Consider the following 23,149-nt stretch of genomic DNA (forward strand, 5'->3'; position numbering starts at 1 on the left):
GGTGTTTACTGCGGAATTGATGGCAATTTCCCGGGCCCTTACCTTTATTAAACAATCCCAACACAACCGCGTTTTGTTATGTACGGACTCGATGAGTGGCCTTCTTGCTATTGACCGGTGTTTTTCGCGCCATCCCTTGGTCTCTGCCATCCGTGACCATCTCGCTGATCTTCACCGTGCTGCTTGTTCCATTGACTTCCTATGGGTCCCGGGCCATGTGGGTATCCCGGGTAATGAGCTCGCTGATCATTTGGCTGGGGGAGCAGTTACTTACCCCCCGTTTTCTGTAACCCCTCCTGCAGCGGATTTACGGCTTCACGTCAAATCCCACTTTGCACAGTCATGGGCCAATTCTTGGGAGGCTACTCCACTGTCTAATAAACTTCGTGCCATTAAGGTGAATCCAGGCCCATGGCGTTCTTCCTTTCGCCTCTCCCGCAAGGACTCGACCACACTGTGTCGTCTCCGCATTGGCCATACCAGGCTGACCCATGGTTTCCTTTTGCGTGATGAGCCACTCCCGCTATGTGGTTGTGGAGCCTTCCAGTCAGTGGCCCACATTTTGGTTGAATGCCCCCCTCTTTTGGCTCTGCGTGCTAAGTACAGACTCCCCCACACTTTACCTTTGATGTTGGCTGACGATTCCCGGATGGTCTCTCTGGTTCTAGGTTTCCTCCGGGAGAGTGGTTTTTATTCTCAGTTTTAAAGTTTTTAATCTTCCTCTGGTGTTGGGGCATTGCGGTGAGTGTTTGGGTGTCTCCCACTGTAGGCAGTGTTCAGAGATTCCCGATTCACCTCCCTGACCGGAATCCTCTTTTCTTTCCCTTTTACTCTGTTTTTACCCCTTCTTTTTAAGGCTTGGTTAGTTTTTCTATTCCCATACGTACTTTCTGCATTATAGCAGTTGTACCTTTTAAGTCACAGGTGGTCTTGCCTATGCTGCTTCAGCATAGTGTTGGGTTCGTTCTCTTGCCAACTTCCCTCATTTGTTTTTACTATTGACAACGTGACTGCCCTTTTACGTTTCCCCTTTTTCCGTTTTATTGTTCTGACTTTTCTGAGATGTCCCGTTAGCAGAATGGAGTCTATTTGAAACAAGGGACTGATGACCTTGCTGTTTGGTCCCTTTAACCTCAAACAACCAACCAACCAACCAACATATTTGCAACACAGTGTGACTACTTCTAAGAGCAAAAATTGCAGCATATTTTTCTAAGCAGGATTTTATGTTCATTTATCTGGGTAAAATAAAATTTAAAAAAAAACTGGAAATAAAAAATAAAAATCTTATACTGAAGTGCATATTTTGCCCTGCAAATTTGTACTACCTGTGAACACAATTCTAATTGTTTCTAAATTACACTTGACAACCTTGAATGTGAGTTTTATGGTACATTGTTGGGAGTCTTAAGTGTTGTTTCATTTTCACTGTTGATTTAACGCTAATCATTATTATTAGCAGTTTATCGCTGTAGGGCAAACATGTATCTTGTAAGGAAGATTTTCTGTAACGAGTTACAGAGGTTTGATTGATGCAAAAAATTGTGCTGAACTTCTAGCAGACGATGAATTAGCAGAGTTCAGAGATGTAGAGTTTGAGCTCACAGAAGTTAAAGAGCATTCAAATGAAGGAGAAAAACAAGACAATTAAGGGAAAAAACCACACAAGTAACACTCCAAATAAACATATTGCAGGTTCTAGTAGAGTGTATCTTGCAAGAGCTCCAGGGCAATGTAAATCATTCAAAACCATTTCACTTCTGAAATTGTAAGGAAAATTGTTGCCCATACAAATGAAGAATCTGAGAGAGAAATCTCTCTCATGCTAGTGATTCTAAAATTATGCTTTGATGGGAATTCTAATTTTAATGAAAGTGTACAAGGTCACCAATACTTCATTGTTTGATTTATGGACAAATTTATTGTGAATGGCCATTTATACAGAAACTATGACTAAGACCAGAGCGTATCAACTATTGAAAATTCTCCATTTTGGTGATAAGGGCACCAGGGCAGAGAGACATATCAATGACAAATTTGTGCCACTGCCTGAAATATTTGAAGAACTGAATGAAACATTCCCACGGTGGTTTGATAAGTCTGGCAAATTTCAATGAAAGAATGGGACATTTATGTTGCAGCTTCGTGGTTCTTAATGTAGATCATTGCAAGAATTGTATAAAGAATTTAAACAATGTCAGCATAAAATTCATTGTTGATGGCCATCTGAATTGCTCAATGTATCAACTGCAATTGGAAATGGGGAAGATAGTGTTTCATGCTGTTATTAAACATTTTTGTTTGACTAACTGAACTGCTACACAAATCAAAACAGATTTGGGTGAAGTTCACATGGACTCTTACCACCATTGAAGACCATCTGCTTTTGAATTAATTAATTAAAATGTGGAGCACTTGAGATGAAGCACACTCCGGCCGTCCAGCTGAGGTCACCATAAAGGAAATCATTGACAAAATGCATGGTATGGTAATGCAAGACCAGCAAATAAAAATGAGAGATTGCTGAGACTGTAGGTGTCATCTCAAGTGAGTGGGTGCATAGTACCCTGCATGGAGAATTAGCCATGAAGCAGCTGCATGCAAGATGGTGCCGCAATTGCTCACGTATCTAGCACAATGTTTCAACACAATGTCTGGTGATTTTTAATTGCAATCTGAGAGACTTTTTGTGCTGATTTGTGACAGTTGGTGAAATCTGGATCCATAATTACATACCAGAGTCAATATGGCAGTTGAAACAATGGACAAAGGCTGGTGAAAGTGCACCAAAGGAGGCAAAGACCATTTTGTCAGCAGGTAAGGTGATGGCCAACTGTTTTTTGGGATTCCCAAGGAATATTCTTTGTTGATTACTAGGAAAGAGGCAGAACCGTAACTGGACACTATTGGACTTCATTGTTGGACCATTTGAAACTTCTGTTGGCTGAAAAAAAGATCAGGGTTGGCATACAAGGAAGTGATCTTTCATAAGGATAATGCACCGTCCCACACATCAGTAATAACAATGGGGAAAGTGCATGAATTAGGCTTTGAATTGGTTACTCATCCACCCTCCTCACCAGACTTAGTTCCATGTGACATTTTCCTATTCTGTATGTTGAAACTTTATCTTACTGGGAAGAAATTTTGATCAGATGAGGAAGCGATAATTGCAGTCAACAAGTATATTGCAGAGTTTGACAGAACTTATTTTACCGGTGGGATGAAAAAGCTGGAGGATTGCAGTAGGTGAGTTTGTTTCATAAACACTTCTTCTATCCTTTTTTACCAGACTTTCTAAACCAGCTTCGTACTTCAGAAGTGGCCCTCACAATACAATCGAAGAAATGCAAGGACTTTTCAGAGGTTTTGTCCATTTAAAGTTTTCCTCAAGGACATGCCTGAGAAATATGCTATACTTGTTATAATTCTCAGTAGTGCAATAGAATGGTATGTAATGAAAATGTAAGTGTATGCTGGAAAAGCAGTAGACCTGCCTGTGAATGTGAGGTCCCTTTGAGATTTTGGAGAGACTGGCGAAGCCAGTAAGGTATACAGGCTTCAACATCAAAACTGACCATTTCTAGACTTCTGTGGACACTCTGTATGCAGGTTACAAACTTACCTTGGTGGGAACTGAAATCCAACAGAAAACACTTAAGATGACAGCAGCAGGAGAGTCGTATTCCTCCAAGTTTGCATTAGCAGATCTGACTAAGAATCCTCCATTAACTGTTATCTTTTACGCCACAAAGGAAAAAACAAAGAAACATCTGTTAATATTGGCTACACAACATTGTGATGTAAGACTAGAAGTTGATGCATCAAAAAAGAAAATCCACGTAAACTTACAATTCCACTAAGGGAAGAGGGGACACCATAGACATAATGACTACGACATACTCTGTACAAAGAGGTATGAGGATATGGCCGCTGTAAGTGTTCTGTAGCCTACTTGATATACCCTACTGGCCATTTAAATTTCTACACCAAGAAGATATGCAGATGATAAACGGGTATTCATCGGACAAATATATTATACTAGAACTGACATGTGATTACATTTTCACGCAATTTGGGTGAGAAAACAGGACCCAGAACAACCACCTCTGGCCGTAATAACGGACTTGATACGCCTAGGTATTCAGTCAAACAGAGCTTGGATGGCATGTACAGGTACAGCTGCCGATGCAGCTTCAACACAATACCACAGTTCATCAAGCGTAGTGACTGGTGTGTTGTGATGAGCCAGTTGCTCGGCCACCATTGACCAGATGTTTTCAATTGGTGAGAGAGCTGGAGAATGTGCTGGCCAGGGCGGCAGTCAAACATTTTCTGTATCCAGAAAGGCCCGTACAGGACCTGCAACATGCGGTCGTGCATTATCCTGTTGAAATGTAGGGTTTCTCAGGAATCAAATGAAGGGTAGAGCCACGGGTCGTAACACATCTGAAACGTAACGTCCACTGTTCAAAGTGCCGTCAATACGAACAAGAGGTGACAGAGACGTGTAACCAATGGCACGCCATACCATCACGCCCGATGATACGCCAGTATGGCGTATGACGAATACACGATTCCAATGTGCGTTCACCGCGATGTCTCAAAGCACAGATGCGACCATCATGATGCTGTAAACAAAACCTGGATTCATCCGAAAAAATGACTTTTTGCCATTTGTGCACCCAGGTTTGTCATTGAGTAGACCATTCCAGGCGTGCCTGTCTGTGATGCAGTGTCAAGGGTAACGGCAGCAATGGTCTCAGAGCTGATAGTCCGTACTGCTGCAAACGTCGTCGAACTGTTTGTGCAGATGGTTGTCGTCTTGCAAACGTCCCCATCTGCTGACTCAGTGTTCGAGACGTGGCTGCACGATCCGTTACAGCCATGCGGATAAGATGCCTGTCATCTCGACTGCTAGTGATACGAGGCTGTTGGGATCCAGCACCCACCAATTCCATATTCTGCTAACAGTCATTGGATCTCGACCAACGCGAGCAGCAGTGTCGCGATACGATAAATAGCTATCGCGATAGGCTACAATCCGAACTTTATCAAAGTTGGAAACGTGATGGTACACATTTCCCCTCCTCACACGAGGCATCACAACAACGTTTCACCAGGCAAAGCTGGTCAACTGCTGTTTGTGTATGTAAAATCTGTTGGAAACTATCCTCATGTCAGCACGTTGTAGGTGTCGCCACTGGCGCAAACCTTGTGTGAATGCTCTGAAAAGCTAATCATTTGCATATCACAGCATCTTCTTCCTGTCCATTAAATTTCGCGTCTGTAGCATGTCATCTTCGTGGCGTAGCAATTTTAATGGCCAGTAGTGTAGCTAAGATGTTAAAGATGAATGTGCCTAAGTGGAATGGAGGGAAATAAAACCTCAGAAAGTTGTATCTGCATGAATTAGACCTCAAACTTTTGAAACCATTTGTAGAAGACTTTAGCTGCCTATCATTTACACTATGGGAGACATCCTTGGAAAGACATTAGAGATAATTGGAAGTACTCCAAATGAAGAACCAGCTGGGAAAGCAAGATGCAACATGTGTGTAGGATATAACTAACGAGAGAGCCAGAGACAACAAAGTTAACCTGTTTTAACTGTAGTCACCATCTGTGTAAGTGTCATTCAGAGTCAAATCATTTTGTGTGCAGGCAATAAATGTCATCTGTAAATGACAGTATTATTTCTAACTGAATTGTGTATTTTGAAATTTTCCAGTATACCATAACCTATATTTTTGCAACGGTTTTTATTTGTTTTTTAAACATTTTTATCGAGGTCAGGAGTTTGTACAAACTTTATTTCGACCACCGGGGCAACTTGCACGTTTTTGGATACCTTGTATGTTCCAAACATTACAGTTTGTTATAGTGTGTCTGAGCCCTTTTAAACTGATTTCACATTAGAAACACCATCACTTAAAATAAATAAATATTGCAAGCTTTATAGTCTGTTGTAACACTGGCAAATTTTGCCCTTGGTTGGTGCTCCATGTAACCTACAAAAAGTTTGTGCTCCTGGGATTAAGGGAGATAAAAATTTAATTGTGATGGTGGCTGGAAGTTGATAGTAGGAAAAGGAAGGGTAGTAGGTGAATGTGGACTACAGGAAAGAATTGAAAGAGGAAACCACATGGTAGAATTGTGCACAGAGCGTAATTTAATCATCACTAACACTTGGTTTAAGAGTAGTGAAAGAAGCTTGTCTACGTGGAAGAGATCTGAAGATAACAAAAGGTTTCAAATCAACTGTATAATGGTGTGACAGCTTTTGGAACCAGATTTGAAACTGTAAGACATTTCCACGGGCAGATGTGGACTCTACAAGTTATTGGTCATGAACTGTAGGTTAGAACTGAAGAAATTGCAAAATAGGAAATTAAAGGGATGAAACCTGGATAATTTAAAAGGAGAGGTTTTTGTGAGTTTCAGAGGGAGCATTAACCAACTATTGACCAGAACAGGGGAAAGGAATATGGTAAAAGACTAAGGGGTAGCTTGGAGAGATGAAATAGCAAATGCAGCATAGGATCAAATAGGTAAAAAGACAAGGCCTAGTAGAACTCCTTTGCTATCATGATAGATACTGAATTTAATTAATGAAAAGAAAATTTAAAACTGCAGCAACTGAAGTACTCTAAAGGGAATAAAAATGTGTACAAAATGAGATTGACAGGAGATGCAAAATGGCTAAGGAGGAATGGGTAGATGACAAGCATAGGGATTTAGAAGCATATATCACTGTGGGAAAGTTAGAGATTGCCTACAGGAAATTAAACAAGCTCTTGGAGAAAAGAGAAGCAACTGTGTGTGGATACTGAGAGCTCAAATGGAAACTTAGTCCTAAACAAAGAAAGGAAAACTGAAAGGTGGAAGGATTGTGTCAAGGTCTGTGCAAGGGAGATGAACTTGATGACAATATTATAGAAAGGGATGAGGATGTAGATGAAGGTAAGATGGGAAATATGATACTGCGAGAAGAATTTTAGAGTAGTGAAAGACTTGGTCTAAACAAGGCCCTGGGAGTAGATGACATTCCATCATAACTGTTTAAAGCCTTGGGAGAGACAGTCAGGACAAAACATCTTCCATGTGATGTGCAAGATGTATGAGGCAGGCAAAGTACCCTCAGACTTACAGAAGAATATAATAATTCCAATTCCAAAGAAAGCAGGTGCTAATGTGTGAATATCACCAAACTATCGGTTTAATAAATCATGGTTGCAAAATTCTAACATGAATTCTTTACAGGAAAATGGATAAACTGAAGCCAACCTCAGAGAAAATAAATTTGGATTCCAGAGAAACATAGGAACACATAAGGCAATACTGACCCTACAACTTATTTAACAAGATAGGTTAAGGAAAAGAAAACCTATGTTTATTGCTTTTGTAGACTTTAAGAAAGGATTTGACGATGTTGACTGGAATACTCTCCTCAAAATTATGAAGCTAGCAGGGGTAAAATGCAAGGAGTGAAAGGCTACCTACGACTTGTACAGAAACCAGATGGTGATTAAGAGTCGTGGGCCATGAAAGGGAAGCAGTGGTTGAAAAGGGAGGGAAACAGGTTTGTAGCGTATCCCCAAGACATTGTCTTGGAAGGAGGATATAAAATGAACATCAACGAAAACAAAACAAGGATAATGGAATATAGTCTTATTAAATCAGGTGATGCTGGTGGAATAGGTTAGGAAACGGGACACTTACAGTAGTAGATGAGTTTTGTTACTTAGGCAGCAAAATAATTGAGGATGGCCGTAGTAGAGAGGATATAAAATGTAGACTGGCAATGGCAAGAAAACTGTTTGTGAATAAGAAAAATTTCTTAACGTGGACTGGATTTAAGTATTACAAAGTCTTCTCTGGAAATATTTTTCTGGAGTGTAGCTGTGTATGAAAGTGAAACATGGATGATAAAGAGTTTAGACAACAAGAAAACAGGCTTTGCAAATATGGTGCTACAAGAACGCTGAGAATTAGGTGGGTAGATCACATAACTAATGAGGACGTATGGGATAGAATTGGGGAGAAAAGAAATTTGGGCAAAAAGAAGGGAGCAGTTGACAGGACACATTCTGAAATACCAAGAGATAACCAGTTTAGCAGTGGAGGAAAGTGGGAGGGGGATAATATCGTAGAGGGGGACTAAGAGATTACATTAAGCAGATACAGAAGGATGTAGATTGCTGTATTTATTCGGAGATTAAGAGGCTTGCACTGGGTAGACTAGCATGGAGAGGTGCATCATAAAAATGATTCCTTAACTATTAAATTGCAAATAATATATTCTCGAACTCACAGTATGGATTTGTAAAGTGTTCAAGTACTGAAAAGGCTGTTTACACATAAATGAGGAATGTACTTCATTCTTTAGACAATAAATCACAGGTTACTTGTATAAACTGTGATCTGTCAAAGGCAATTGATCGTAAATCACAAGATTCTTTTAAATAAATTAAAATATCATGATGTAACAGAAAATGCACTAGAGTGGCTTAGATTACCATGTTTTCTAATAGGGGAAAAATTTGCCAAGAGCAAGTAGGACTCGTGCTCTGAGGGTTCCGTACATATTTAATTAGATGTATAGGTAGTCTATCCATCCTGGGAATCAAGACTCTCGACAATTTTTGCTTGTTATTAATATTGATGTTTACAAACAGTCAGACAGACAGTCGGATACAAACGACAATTTTTGTGTTATAAATACAATTAATAATTTTAGGATTTATGCCTCTACTTGTATTCTGAATCTGTGCTTCTTGCCAAATATCATTATTCTATGTCAGTGGGAAATACCCTATAAGTTTTGGTGAGAGAGTTTGGGAGTATTAAAATGTGTGACATAAATGGCTGTATCTTTTGAATACATTGACCTAGAAGCTTAACTTCTTCGCACTGCTAGGGGACCATAGACCTTAGCATGTGACACAAATTTCAACTTGATACCTCTACCCATTCTTGAGAAAAAGGGGTCTAGACAGATGGACAGACAACAAAGTTATCCTATAAGGGATCCGTTTTTACCAATTGAGGTACGGAACCCTAAAAAAAGGGTGTCAACAGGAAAGAGTGCTGTGTTAAGTGGTCAGTCATCATCCAGTTGGGAGTGGATTACATGAGATGTCCCACTTTGTTCCACCCTGTGGCTCTTACTTTTCCTTGTTTACGTTTTTTGCCCCCTGATAATAGAGATTAGATTAGATTAGATTAATACTAGTTCCATGGATCATGAATACGATATTTCATAATGATGTGGAACGAGTCAAATTTTCCAATACACGACATAATTAAGTTAATTTAACAACATACTTAAGTTAATGTAACAACTTTTTCTTAATTTATATCGAAAAATTCCTCTATGGAGTAGGAGTTGTCATTCAGAAATTCTTTTAATTTCTTCTTAAATACTTGTTGGTCATCTGCCAGACTTTTGATACTATTTGGTAAGTGACCAAAGACTTTAGTGGCAGTATAATTCACCCCTTTCTGTGCCAAAGTTAGATTTAATCTTGAATAGTGAAGATCATCCTTTCTCCTAGTATTGTAGTTATGCAGACTGCTGTTACTTTTGAATTGGGTTTGGTTGTTAATAACAAATTTCATAAGAGAGTATATATACTGAGAAGCTACTGTGAATATCCCTAGATCCTAAAATAAATGTCTGCAGGATGATCTTGGGTGGACTCCAGCTATTATTCTGATTACACGCTTTTGTGCAATAAATACTTTATTCCTCAGTGATGAATTACCCCAAAATATGATACCATATGAAAGCAATGAGTGAAAATAGGCGTAAGCTAATTTACTAAGATGTTTATCACCAAGATTTGCAATGGCGCTTATTGCATAAGTAGCTGAACTCAAACGTTTCAGCAGATCATCAATGTGTTTCTTCCAATTTAATCTCTCATCAATGAACACACCTAAAAATTTGGAATATTCTACCTTAGCTATATGTTTCTGATTAAGGTATATATTTATTAATGGCATCATACCATTCACTGTACGGAACTGTATGTACTGTGTCTTATCAAAATTCAGAGTCCGTTTACAAGGAACCACTTAGTAATTTTCTGAAAGACAGTATTGACAATTTCATCAGTTAATTCTTGTTTGTCAGGTGTGATTACTATACTTGTATCATCAGCAAAGAGAACTAACTTTGCCTCTTCATGAATATAGAATGGCAAGTCATTAATATATATATATATTAAGAACAACAAAGGACCCAAGACTGACCCTTGCAGAACCCCATTCTTGATAGTTCCTCAGTTTGAGGAATGAGCTGATCTTTGCATATTATGAGAACTGCTTATTTCAACTTTCTGCGCTCGTCCAGTTAGGTACGAATTGAACCATTTGTGCACTGTCCCACTCATGCCACAATATTTGAGCTTGTCTAGCAGAATTTCATTATTTACACAATCAAAAGCCTTTGAGAGATCAGAAAAAATCCCAATGGGTGGTGTTCGGTTATTCAGATCATTCAAAATTTGATTAGTGAAAGCATATATGGCATTTTTTGTTGAAAAACCTTCTGGAAACCAAACTGACATTTTGTTAGTACTTCATTTTTACAGATATGTGAAGCTACTCTTGAATACATTACTTTCTCAAAGTTTTTGGATAAAGCTGTTAGAAGGGAGATTGGACGGTAATTGTTGACATCAGATCTATCCCCCTTTTTATGCAAAGGTATAACAATAGCATATTTCAGTCTATCAGGGAAAATGCCCTGTTCCAGAGAGCTATTACACAGGTGGCTGAGAATCTTACTTATCTGTTGAGAACAAGCTTTTAGTATTTTGCTGGAAATGCCATCAATTCCATGTGAGTTTTTGCTTTTAAGCAAGTTTATTATTTTCCTAATTTCAGAGGGAGAAGTGGGTGAGTTTTCAATTGTATCAAATTGCATAGGTATGGCCTCTTCCATTAACAGCCTAGCATCTTCTAATGAACACCTGGATCCTACTATATCCACAACATTTAGAAAATGATTATTAAAAATATTTTCAACCTCTGACTTTTTGTTCGTAAAGTTTTCATTCAATTTGATGGTAATACTGTCTTCCTGTGCTCTTGGTTGACCTGTTTCTCTTTTAATAATATTCCAAATTGTTTTAATTTTATTATCAGAGTTGCTGATTTCAGACATGATACACATACTTCTGGATTTCTTAATAACTTTTCTTAATATAGCACAGTAGTTTTTATAATGTTTGACAGTTTCTGGGTCACTACTCTTTCTTGCTGTCAGATACATTTCCCTTTTTTGGTTACAAGATATTTTTATACCCTTAGTAAGCCATGGTTTGTTACAAGGCTTCTTATGAGTATATTTAACTATTTTCTTGGGGAAGCAGTTTTCAAATGCGTTTACAAAAATGTCATGAAATAAATTATATTTTAAATTGGCATCAGGTTCATGGTACACCTCATCCCAGTCTAACTGCTGTAGGCTTTCCCTGAAATTTGCAATTGTTAAATCATTGACTGAACGTACTACTTTGGAGGACTGTTTAGTATTGCTGAATGGAGTTATGTCATATATTGTAACTAGCTGTGCACCATGATCAGAAAGACCATTCTCAACAGGCTGAGCATTTATCTGGTTAAACTTATCTTGGTCTATAAAGAAGTTATCTATCAGTGAGCTGCTATCCTTTACCACCCGAGTAGGAAAATCAATAACGGGTGTCAAATTGAAAGAACCGAGTAATACTTCAAGACATTGCAATACATAGCAAATGGAATATAAATTTAGAAAGAATGGTTAATAACGTTTTCATGGACATTAATGAATGATTCCCTCCCAGTTCTTTGTTAAAAAACTTTCAAGAGACACAATATGTAGTTCGTAACTTCAAAGAGGTATCCTCCCAGTGCATGCCTAAAATATGACAAGCAGAATGATGATGATAAATTTTTGGGATTACAACTTGATAATAAATTCCAGTGGGAGGAGCTTAACACAGAGCTGCTGAATTGCATAAACAAATATTTATTCGCAATGCGAATGTTTTCAGATGTGATTGGAGTGGTAGGGGGCGAAAGAGTTGCTAGCATACTTTACTTACTTTAACTTCCATTCCATAATGTCACAGGGATCATTTTTAGGGTAACTTATCAAGTCAAGCTGAGGTTTCCATAGTCCAAAACTGTGTACTGTGAATTATTTGTTGTGTGAACTCAGACTGTTCTGCAGAAGCTTCGGTAAGGAACTGGGGGGCTGCTAACTACTGCTTCCCTATATATTTATTCTTGAATGAAATTTGCCATAAATAATCTTTCTTTCTCTTTCCCTTACCCTTTCTCTTTCTCTCTTTCAAACTGATGTGGAATCAGCACTAGAACAAGAAAATGTACATACAAAATCACTTACTTTGATGTAGAAAGGTGACCATTATTCAGGAACACACATTTTCAGTAATTTGCCAGCAGCAATAAGAAGTTTAGCTGCTAATAAAATTCACAGATAACAGATCTATTTATTAACCTCAGAAAAAAACAAATCCATTACTGATATTAAAGACACCCCTAGAACAATGAGTAAGCTTTACGAAAACATGTCGGGAGATCCAAAAACGTAAAATACTTTAGAGAGTGGATGTCGGTGAAATAATAGCTCTCGAACAAAGGAAAATTGAGCTCGGTAGGACATAGTTTGTTTGCAGAAAGATGTATGTCTTGAAACATCTACCGATCAGTATTGAAATAAAGACACCAAAACACAATAGTCAGACTGTAGGTTCTCTGTACAGCAGAGTGCCTATCCCTAACCAAGATCATCCCAATAATTCATATGCATAAAGGATTTATTGGTGGTCAATTCCTCAGACTCCATTAACCACGTTCTTCATACAACCAATTAATTAATTAATTATTACTAATAACATAAAATAACTTGATGCTAAAAAAGTCTGACTTCTTGCACATCTTAGGTGCAATTATATGATCAAAGTTAATAAGTGTTGCAAACTACTGCATGTTTAATGATGATTGGCTTTAATAGTCTAAGAATTATCTTATGCGCCGCATTGTACGAGGGTCATTCCAAAAGTAATGCCTCCTGTTTTTATTCATGGAAACTAGAGAAGATACATTAATCACAACAGCACAGCTAAATAGAGCAATATTTCAGCTACAGAATGTCATTTTTCCACATAGTCACCACCATTTGTTATGCACTTATGCCAATGATGAACGAGAGCCTGCATGCTGCGCTTGTGAAAATTGGAACCAGCGGATGTTAACCACTTCCTTACAGCTTTGACAACAGTGTCCAAATCTTGAAAATGTTTGCCACATAGTCCATCTTTCAGAGGCCCAAAGAGATGGGAGTCTGAAGGTGCTAAATCTGATCTGTAGGTGGATGTGGTAAGACAGTCCAGCTGAATTTTGCAATGTGTTGTGTGGTCACAAAACTGGTGTGGGCCTGGCGTCGTCATGGTGCAGGTTAACGTTGGTCTTCTTCTCTGACCTTATCCTGGAAATTCGGGCTTTCAGCTTAGTCAGTGTCATCTTGTAGCATGCTGAATTGACGTTCTCTCCAGGCTCCAGGACATCCAAAAGAACCACACCAGAAGACTTTGTACATCACTTTACCTGCAGACAGCTGTGTCTTGAATATCTTCTTTGATGGATAATTTGCATGTCACCACTCCATGGACTGTCCTTTTGGATTCTGGCTTGAAGTGGTGACACCACGTGTCATCTCTGGTGACGATGCTATTCAGAAAATTGTCATCTTCAGCTTTATATTGGTCCAGCAGGTCCCAACAAATTTCCACTAGATGAGTTCTTTTGTTCTTATGTAAGCATTCGTGGGACCCATATCATACAGACTTTGCAATAAGTAAGATGTTCCAACATTTTTTCCAAGGCATTACAGCCGACATTCAGCTTTACACACAATTCTGTGGTCATTATCTGCCAATCAGCATGGGTGAGTTGACGAAGATGCTCTTCATTGCGAGAGATGACAGCGGTGCAGGGTCAATTGGGCCATGGCTTGTCATGCACACCCTTTTCACCATCTTGAAAATACTTTACCCATTGCTCAGATCTATTGCATAATCTCCGTACAGCTTTAACAACAGTCTATGGATTTCAATTGGAGCAATTTCTTCAGCAGTGAGGAAGTCAGTCACACGTTGTTGTTTTATATGTGCATCCATATCAGACTCCCTTTTGGAACACTCCTCTGTTGGCGCCAACTGCTGCAGAGAAATGGAACCATCTGCAAATGAAAGAGAAAGGTTCAAGCATTAGCACTAGACCAGCAACATCTGGCATGCACATCCAAAGTCACCACAAAAAAATAGGAGACATTACTTTTGGAATGACCCTCGTATGTCCATTTTCATGTTTGTGGTGAGTTTATTATTTCATAAATGAAACTGTTCCTCCCCCCCCTCCCCCCCCTCACCCCCTCCCCACATCTGTGAGGACTGTTTTACTTACAACGTGTGAAAAGAACATTAGCATGTCTTTTATGTAAATATTTATTATGTATTCTTGTTTTATGATCCACGTCCTTGAAGATTTCCTTAGCTTGACTCACATGTAATAGAATAGCTGTGGTATATAAAAAGTGTCGTTTAATGCATGGAAAGTTAGGAAAAACACATAATGCAATATTATACGTACTGTGTTTAAATTTAAAGTATATTAGAAGTAAAACATTTCAGAAACTGCCAAATAGGGTACAGCAAGTAGGCAAACTTCACCCAGTCAGCAACTAAACACCAACACAAGTTTCAGTACTGTATATTAAGTATGCTGTCAAATAGAGTATGATGATTTAAAAAATTGCATGCAAGCTACAGTATGTCATTATTCTACTGCTTTAAAGAAGTTACTTAGCTTTATTTGTAGGGCTATTTCACACAGTTTCTTTAGCGTATTGTTTTATGCTTATCAGGTGCAACAGCTCAATTGGGTTTAGTTTGGTTCGCTTTTGTCACTCCATCCACATAATCACGTTATTTACATTATACAATATTTCGTGTGTACTGGGAACTCTTCTTCAGCTTCGTCATCCTCATCCTTGACAGCTTCGCCATTCTTATTTCAAATAGCATCAATAATGTCCTGATCTGTGATATCCAAAATTGATTCTTTGTTGTCGACGACTACCCAACAGTTCAAGATCGGTATTGCACTATAGAACATGATATGCAGACTGAATGTCACTCCTGTTGAAATCTATGTCACTACAATGTTCATATGTTGCATTTTCTTCAGTGGAACACTTTTTCCAGCAATTCTTAATAGAGGCCTACAGAACACGCAACACTCTTAAATTTGCAGATTTCAAGAGCATTTCCATTTTCTCATCTGAATTCACTATTGAAGTGAGCAATTCAGGTGATAATGAGCCTTAAATGCTTTCATAATACCCTGATCCAGCTGCTGAATTGATGCCATCATGTTATTTTGCAAAAACAAAGTTTTTATTTTTCCATCTTCTTTTTGCAGTGCATCAGCAAGTGGATGAGCTGAACAGTGATTGTTAGTAGAGTTCTTTTCTCAGCTTAAGTGACCATATATGCTTTCACACTGATGTAACAAACTCTTATGGAAACTAATTGGTGAAAATGTCACATGTCATCAAAGCAGTCTTTGAATGCATGTTAGTAAACTGTAATGATGACATGTTCACATGCTTGAAACATCTCACACGTTTACTTTTACCTGTACAAAGAGGTTTCAACTTATGGCTGCCCAATTTATTTGTGGCAAAAAGGAGAGTTATTTTGCCTATATTCATTTTCAAACATGTCTTATTTCCGGAACTTCTTTTTTGGTAGTTCTGCTTGGAAGCAATCGATAATAAGATCATTACTTGTGTAGAATTTCAAGAAACAGTGAAGCAGACTCACTGTCGCAAGATGTTGCTGTTGCTTCTTCTTCTTCTTCTTCTTCTTCTCCTCCTCCTTCTTCTCCTTCTCCTTCTCCTTCTCCTTCTTCTTCTTCTTCTTCCGTCGTTTGGTGAAGTCCATGGTGCCATTTCCATTCTGAAAACCATCTGTCGGAAGGTATAAAATCTGTGTTGCGATGTAAATCAAAGTGAAATTTTTCAGCTTGGGCTGTAATAATAGGCTGGAAAGTGGCACACCTTCTTCTCTTTATACCTATAAAGGTATTCGTTGAGTTCATTCTCTTTTCCTAGTTTAGTCTTTTTGCTGGCTCATTCCCACATCACTTTTAGCTATGTTTACAAAACTTTTTAGTTTATTTTCGTTTACTCATTCCCTGATTGTTCCTTCAGGTCCACTGCACCCTCATGATAAATTTGCTTTAGTTTCACTATTCTTCACACAGTCAGACCAGGAGGCATACTCAGGTATCCAAAGTGGTTAAGGTGACTGCTTGCGTGAAGTGGGAGAGCTAGGTTTGAGTCCTGGTCTGGCACAAATTTTCATGTGTCACCAATAAATTGTTCAGCCAAAGTCTAATCATATTCACAATTGTGAATACATTTCTTCTATTTCATACGGCTGTAGATCACGGCAGTGTCTGAAGGACGTTGGATAGTAAAACTCAGTTTCAGATAAACCACAGTTTAAACAGAGCTTGAAAGACATATTGGTAAGCATTTGTTCCTACTCTATAGATGAACATCTTAATAGGGACTGTCAAACCAACTTAAGTAAAAATGTCTGTCAAATTTCAGTTTTGACACTGTTTGGTCACAACAATCAACATTAGGTATTCTGTGTATGATGAATTTATTAAAAGTGCATAAATATGTTTCATTCTGATGGTGTATTAATTGTGTGAATGTTAGCAGTTCCAGTTTAATGTATTCACGTATTTTGACAATCCCCTTACAAATGATCAGGGAAATGGAATATTACATTCAAATAGTCGTATGTTTCTTGCGTTTTACTTTCTGACATGGTTCCCACCCAAGAGAATCATCTCATTTGTGGGTCTGTGGACAAGATCTGAATCTAATCTAATCTACACAGTAAAACACAGACTGCAAAACAGAAATTCTCCGTTTTCACACAATTACTTTTTGGGCATTTTGTACATTTTTCTTTCTTTCTATCTTTCTTCATTCATCATCCACATTTGTTTGCAATCCCTGGTCTTTCTGCCAAAGATCCTTGGTTTTCTTCTTCTTATGTTATTTTCATGGCCACTTTGTTTGATTGGGGTAGAGATATCATTGGTCCTCTCTTGCACTTAACTGGCTGTATTACCTTGATTCATAATTAACATTGGAACAGTCCTCTGGCTCTATTATCGGCCTCATTATTTCTGGTGAATGTTGTTTGAGCATTTATTCCAGCAATATCCAAGGTATGGAAAAATATTTTTCTTGATGTGGAGTAGGTGGTGCACTTTCTCATCCAGTATATTGGTGCCTCTTTTTGTGGAATTGTTCATTGTGATAATTTCAAGCTCCCTTTTCTCCCATGTGCTGTCATCTATTTTATTGCCAAAATGTGTTGATGAAAGAAGTATCATGTTCGTGTTCTTTCTTGACACGCAAGAGAGAACTGTCAAATTGTTTTGAAATCCAAATAAGCTACTGTTTACTTCATGTTGATTAGCATTAACAAATTCAGGAGAAAGTTCAGGTTTAGTTTTAAGGAATAGTTCGAACTAAAGAAAGTTTTTTTTCTTCAGCAGTTCCTTACACAAACAACTAGTAAACCAGTTGTCTGCCAGTAACCTCGGCCATCATCATCAGATAAATTCCCACCTCTTGCAGTGAGTCTGAAACTTTACTGTTTTCTGACATGTCTCCTATGCCAGGGCTTACAAAGTCTGGCATCATAGTGTGTTAGAATCTTCAGACTGTACTTTGATGGCTTGCTTGGTACATGCTGGTGAAAACTACATTTTACTATGAAAGTGACTAACAATTCACCCACTGTAGTATATTCAGATGCTGTGTAGTTCTTGTTGGTGTTTTCCTGGGACAGTTCAAATATTTCTCTAATAGGTGCAAGGGTATCTATTTTGTTTCATTCATGCCTGATTTGATTGTCATCACACTGTTTGCATCTGACCAGGAATAGGAACCGATACTACCTTACCGCACTGTGAAATTCTCGGATCTGAAACCATTTGTGTTCTACACATCCTGTAGGCTTGCGTGTCCAGAGCAGTAAAAACTGGATAAAATAAGTAACCCAACAAAAGCCTTAAATTCAGTTACATCTCTGTGTCATTTTGTTTCCTGACAAAATTGCTCAAAATGCTTCGTATGTACATGTTAGTATATCCACACATTTTTTTCATCAAAAACCAAAAGGAATCACTCGAAGATTGATTTGGCAGTTCTGGGTGCACCGTTCACATCTGGTGGATGAGTTATAGTATTTTGATATTGCGAGCGTACATTTCCTAGTTGAGTTCATCATCCATTTAGTTGATTTGTCTCTTCCCAAGTAGAAATTGCTATTTTCAGAACTTTTCATTTTCATCAATATCCATCTCTGTATCAGTTTCATGTTCCAGTTATATGTACTCACCAGGTGGTTCTGAATCTAATTTATCATACATTACTTCAACTACTTCAATTAATCTGTTTCTCTTTCTTCATATGTACACATACTGCAGATTGAGTTGTTGCCATACAGTGACAGAAAGTAGATGGACTCACTTTTATTTCACTTGGAAAACAGGATACTGGTATTAGACAACAATAGATTCACTTAATTTTGTTAGGCCAGGTATGGGGTGTCCTGAACATCCCATTGTCTGTTTTTGGCAGTTGAAGAATAATGGTAACTGAAATTTAGTGTATTGTAATTTAATTATTTATGCAACTTGTTAGGTAGAAAGCTAACAGGAGTTCCAGACAATTAGGAAAATTTAAACTAATAATATGAGCTGTTTTAATTTGTGGGATATTTTCAGAACCATGTTGCCAGCACTAGAGGTGAAATATTGGTATTTATTTGCACACTTCCTTGTTTAATACCACAGGGGGCTATTAACATCTAGCGAGCTTGCAAAACTGGACTTCATTTAGTGTATTGTTTTGTTGAGCAGAAAAATTATTGTACATTGCTTCTTTTGTTTGTGGGTAAAATATTATAATTTAATTTTTAATAAATAAACATGTGTAATATTTTGTTTACAGGAAGAAATATGCAAGAGAGATAAGGAACCATGAACTGATTCCATGCCATGACAACATTGTTAAGCTGTATGTTGCTTGGCAAGAGGCAGATTATATATATATGCAGATGGAATGGTGCCAAGAAACTCTAGAACATTTTGGTGTCAGATGCTTCCCTATTCCAGGGGAAACACTTTGGAGTATTCTGTTAGATGTAACACTGGTAATTTCATATTTGTCATTCACTCACCTGAAGCTTCACATGTTGAAGAATGTTTCAAAGGTTTGCTTTGTAGAAATGTCAAGTTTAACTACAGTTTGTCAAAGACCAATTTAACATTTTGCAGATAATGCATTTTTATTTTAGTTTTTATCTTTTGAAGAATGGTAAAAAATTTTGATTCTGAAAAATATTGTTTTTCAAATAATGATGAATTATTTATGAATAAAGGATAGGAGGCCTTTGTGAGGCATTCAGCATACTGGGCAAGGGAGTTCTCATCCATACAGATCCGTCTACCATGGGTGGCAAATCTGTGTGGGAGCGATTTTTTGGTGTGGAAGAGGTGGCAGCTGTCAAAGTGCAGGTACTGTTGGTGGGTTTGATATGGACCAAGGTGTGGATGGAGCAATCTGAGAAGGGGATATAGACATCTAGGAAAGTGGTGAAAGGTGGAGGAGGACCAGGCGAAGTGGATGGGAGAGATGATGATGAGCTTGTGGAGGAAACATAAGGTGTCCTGACTTTTGGTCCAGATTATAAAGATGTCATCAATAAACCAGAACTAGACCAAGAGTTTGGGGTTTTGGGAAGCTAGAAATGTTTCCTCTAGGTGGCCCATGAAGAGGTTGGCATAGGAGGGTGCCATGCGGTTGCCAATGGCTGTGCCACGAATTTGTTTGTATACCTTTCCTTCAAAGGTGAAGTAGTTACGGGTTAGGATGTAGTTGGTTAGGTGTACGAGGTATGAAGGGGTCTGTTTGGGACCTGCAGGGTTTTGGGAGACATAGTGTTCAATCATGGTAAGGCCATGGCCATGTGGGATGTTGGTGCATAAGGAGGTCAACAGTGATGAGTAGGGATCTGGGAGGTAAGGGTGTGATGATGGCGGGAAACAGGTTCAGAAAGTGGTTGGTGTCATCAGTGTGGGAGGCTAGGTTTTGGACAATTGGTTGCAGATATTGGTCAACAAGGGCCTGGATTCTTTTGGTGGGAGCACTGTACCCAGCCACAATGGGACACCCAGGATTATTAGGTTTGTGGATTTTGGGGAGCATGTAGAGGGTGAGGGGGTAGATTGATTCAGGAGAGAGGTTCTGGGAAGTGCCTGAGGATTTCAGCGGGGACTGGAGGTCATGGTTGACTTCTGGGATAGGGTCACCTTGGCAGCACTTGTAGGTGGAGCTGTCGGGCAACTGGCGGAGGCCCTCTGCCAGGTTGTCACTCCGCTTCATCCCCCCAGGGGGCTTGCCACTTTTTGGCAGGTTCGTACTTGGCTACCACGGGGCCACAGCCTTTGCAGCACTTTCTCCCTTCTGTGCTGCATGTCTATCCTCTTGCTATTCTTTTTCCCCTCCCTTGGGAACATGTCTGGGTTATTATTGGGAATGCCCTACATTCTGTCGCTGATGTGCAAACAGTCTCAACTTTGTTTTTGGCTCCCTTTGCCTTTCTTTTTTTTTCCCTTCTCCTTTCATTCCTCTGCTTCGGCGTTTGAGGATCCTCTTCTTCCTCCCTGCGCACTCCTGAAGGCTGGCCCACACGTCTGACGCATAACAGGTGACTGGGTAACACGTAATTCTCAGCCCCAGGTCGACAGGTGGGGTTCGCATGTACCCCATGGTACAGGCCAGGCCCAGGGAGGGATGATTGCCTGAGCTGTAACCTTCCCAAATTGCTGATTGGACCCTCTGTCAGGCATTCGGGAGGTGTGACCTGATGTGGGAACAATCACCTAAGATGGGTGCGCCCTTTGTGAAGGGGAGGCCCCCCCCCCCCCCCCCCCAGTTGGAAGGAGCACGCCACTGGAGACATTGGCAATCATGGGGATTTCCTCACGATGAGTCAATTGTCCTCCCCATCGACGTCTGTGAAACGTAAACGTAATGAGGCTACCGATTTGAAGTCCCTTCCTGCTGCACCGCGGTTCGTTGTGGTCTCACATACTGAAGAGTCAGACCCTCACCACCGTCATTCTGTTCATTATCCAGAAATGGTGATGGAATTGCTTGCCCTGTGAAAGCCAGCTTTGTTTGCAAATTGGCACTTTGCTTTTGGAGACTGCTTCTGATTCTCTAACACAACTACTGCTTGCTGTCTCACTTCTCCACGACTACCCATTCGTCTTGAGGCCCATCACACTTTAAATTCTTCCCATGGTGTAATTTACACCAGGCTGCTTGATGGTCTAACTGAGGCCGAAATACAATCTTACCCCTCTGATCAGGGTGTCATTGCCATCCATCGTGTAATGAAAAAGGTCAGTTCCTCCTTGGTGGCCGCCCGCACTCTTTTGCTCACCTTTGATAGGGTGGTGCTGCCGTCCAAGATCAAAGCAGGCTATGAAATTATCACAGTCCGGCCATACATTCAGAATCCGATGTGCTGCTACCAGTGTCATCGTTTCAGTCACACTCGAACATCGTGTCAACACCCAGCCAAATGCGCAACCTGTGGCAGGGATGCAAATGAGGGCGAATGTGTGCCGCCTCCTGCCTGCTGTATCAACTGCAATGGCGGCCATGCCACCTCCTCTCGGGATTTTCCCATGTATTTAGATGAGTGGGTTGTTCAAAAGATTTGGGTAAAGGAAAAAGTGCCTTACCCAGGGTGCAAGTTACTGGCTAGTCACTAACCCTGTGTTCTCCTGTCTGGCACCAGTAGTTCTGTTCTTGTTACCCCTCGCTCCATGAAGGACATGCCCACTCAGACATGCGACCTCGGATTCAGCTCTGAGGTTGTGAAATTGCCCAGTGTCAAGGTAGCATCGGTGTACCCCCATCCCACTGATGCAATAAACCATCAAACTCTCGCCTCAAGGGACAAAGCCACCCACTACACAACCAACAGATAGGAAAGGATGGAAGGAGTACTCCCATGAAAACTTCCTACGTCCCTCCTGCCAAACACTACCCAAGTCTTCCTCTAACCATAAGGGCTCAAAGAAGTCCCCTAAAGACAAACGATCTTCTCCTCCACAAACTCGAAGATCCTGCTCGACGGTGTCACCACGTGGTCCCTTAGCCTGGCTGGCATCTGTTTCGCTGGTACGCACCACCAACAGTTTTACAGCGTTGGACTCCACAGACCGACTGCACAAGCACGCCGATGCTTCTGCAGACCCCATGGAGCAGGATCCTCCTGCTTTTGTGCCCTGTAGTAATGACTCTACACCGGCTGTCACTTGGCGGCCGCTAAGTTGAAACCCCTACATCTCTTCCTCATCATGACCATCCTTCACTTGAACATTCGAGGCCTTTGGTCCCACAAAGAGTTTTTATGGCTGCTTTTAGCATTGCAGCATCCCCTTGTACTTTGCCTTCAGAAAACAAAATTATGGCCTCATGACTGCTTTGAGTTTTCACATTACTTACCGATTCGTTTTGAACTTCCCCCTGACATCGGCATTCCATCTCATGGGGGCATCGTGCTGCTCATACGGGATGACCTTCATAGTCAACCCATCTCCCTGACTACCTATCTTCAAGCTGTTGCAGTTCGCCTTTTCCTTCCCTGCCTGACTTTTTCCATCTGTACCGTTTATGTCCTTCCGTCATTTGCTGTCACCAGGGCAGACTTCCTTCAGCTTATTTGGCAGCTACCTCCCCTGTTTTTGCTACTCAGTGACTTTAATGCACATTATCCCCTTTGGGGTTCTCCCATGACCTGTCAAGAGAGGTGCCCTCTTGGCTGACATTCTTAACCACATTAACCTCTTCTGCCTTAACACTGGAGCACCCACTTTACTTTCCAACTCCTTTGCACACCTGTTCCTATATGGATCTATCCTTTTGCGTTCCCCAACTTACCCATCGTCTTCACCG

The 23,149-nt window shown here is 39.9% G+C and overlaps 1 protein-coding gene across 5 annotated transcripts in view; it reads left to right on the forward strand.

Annotated features, from left to right (window-relative positions):
* The window catches only part of LOC124721694 (membrane-associated tyrosine- and threonine-specific cdc2-inhibitory kinase), a 187,728-nt gene that overhangs the window by 20,209 nt on the left and 144,370 nt on the right, over positions 1-23,149 (forward strand). For all 5 annotated transcript variants that reach the window (XM_047246774.1, XM_047246776.1, XM_047246778.1 and 2 more), the window contains exon 4: positions 19,127-19,328. In XM_047246774.1, the coding sequence (XP_047102730.1) occupies positions 19,127-19,328 (202 nt within the window). The remainder of the gene's footprint in view (positions 1-19,126; positions 19,329-23,149) is intronic.

This window comes from Schistocerca piceifrons, chromosome X, assembly GCF_021461385.2.
Source record: "Schistocerca piceifrons isolate TAMUIC-IGC-003096 chromosome X, iqSchPice1.1, whole genome shotgun sequence".
In the NCBI taxonomy this organism is placed as follows: Eukaryota; Metazoa; Arthropoda; class Insecta; order Orthoptera; family Acrididae; genus Schistocerca; species Schistocerca piceifrons.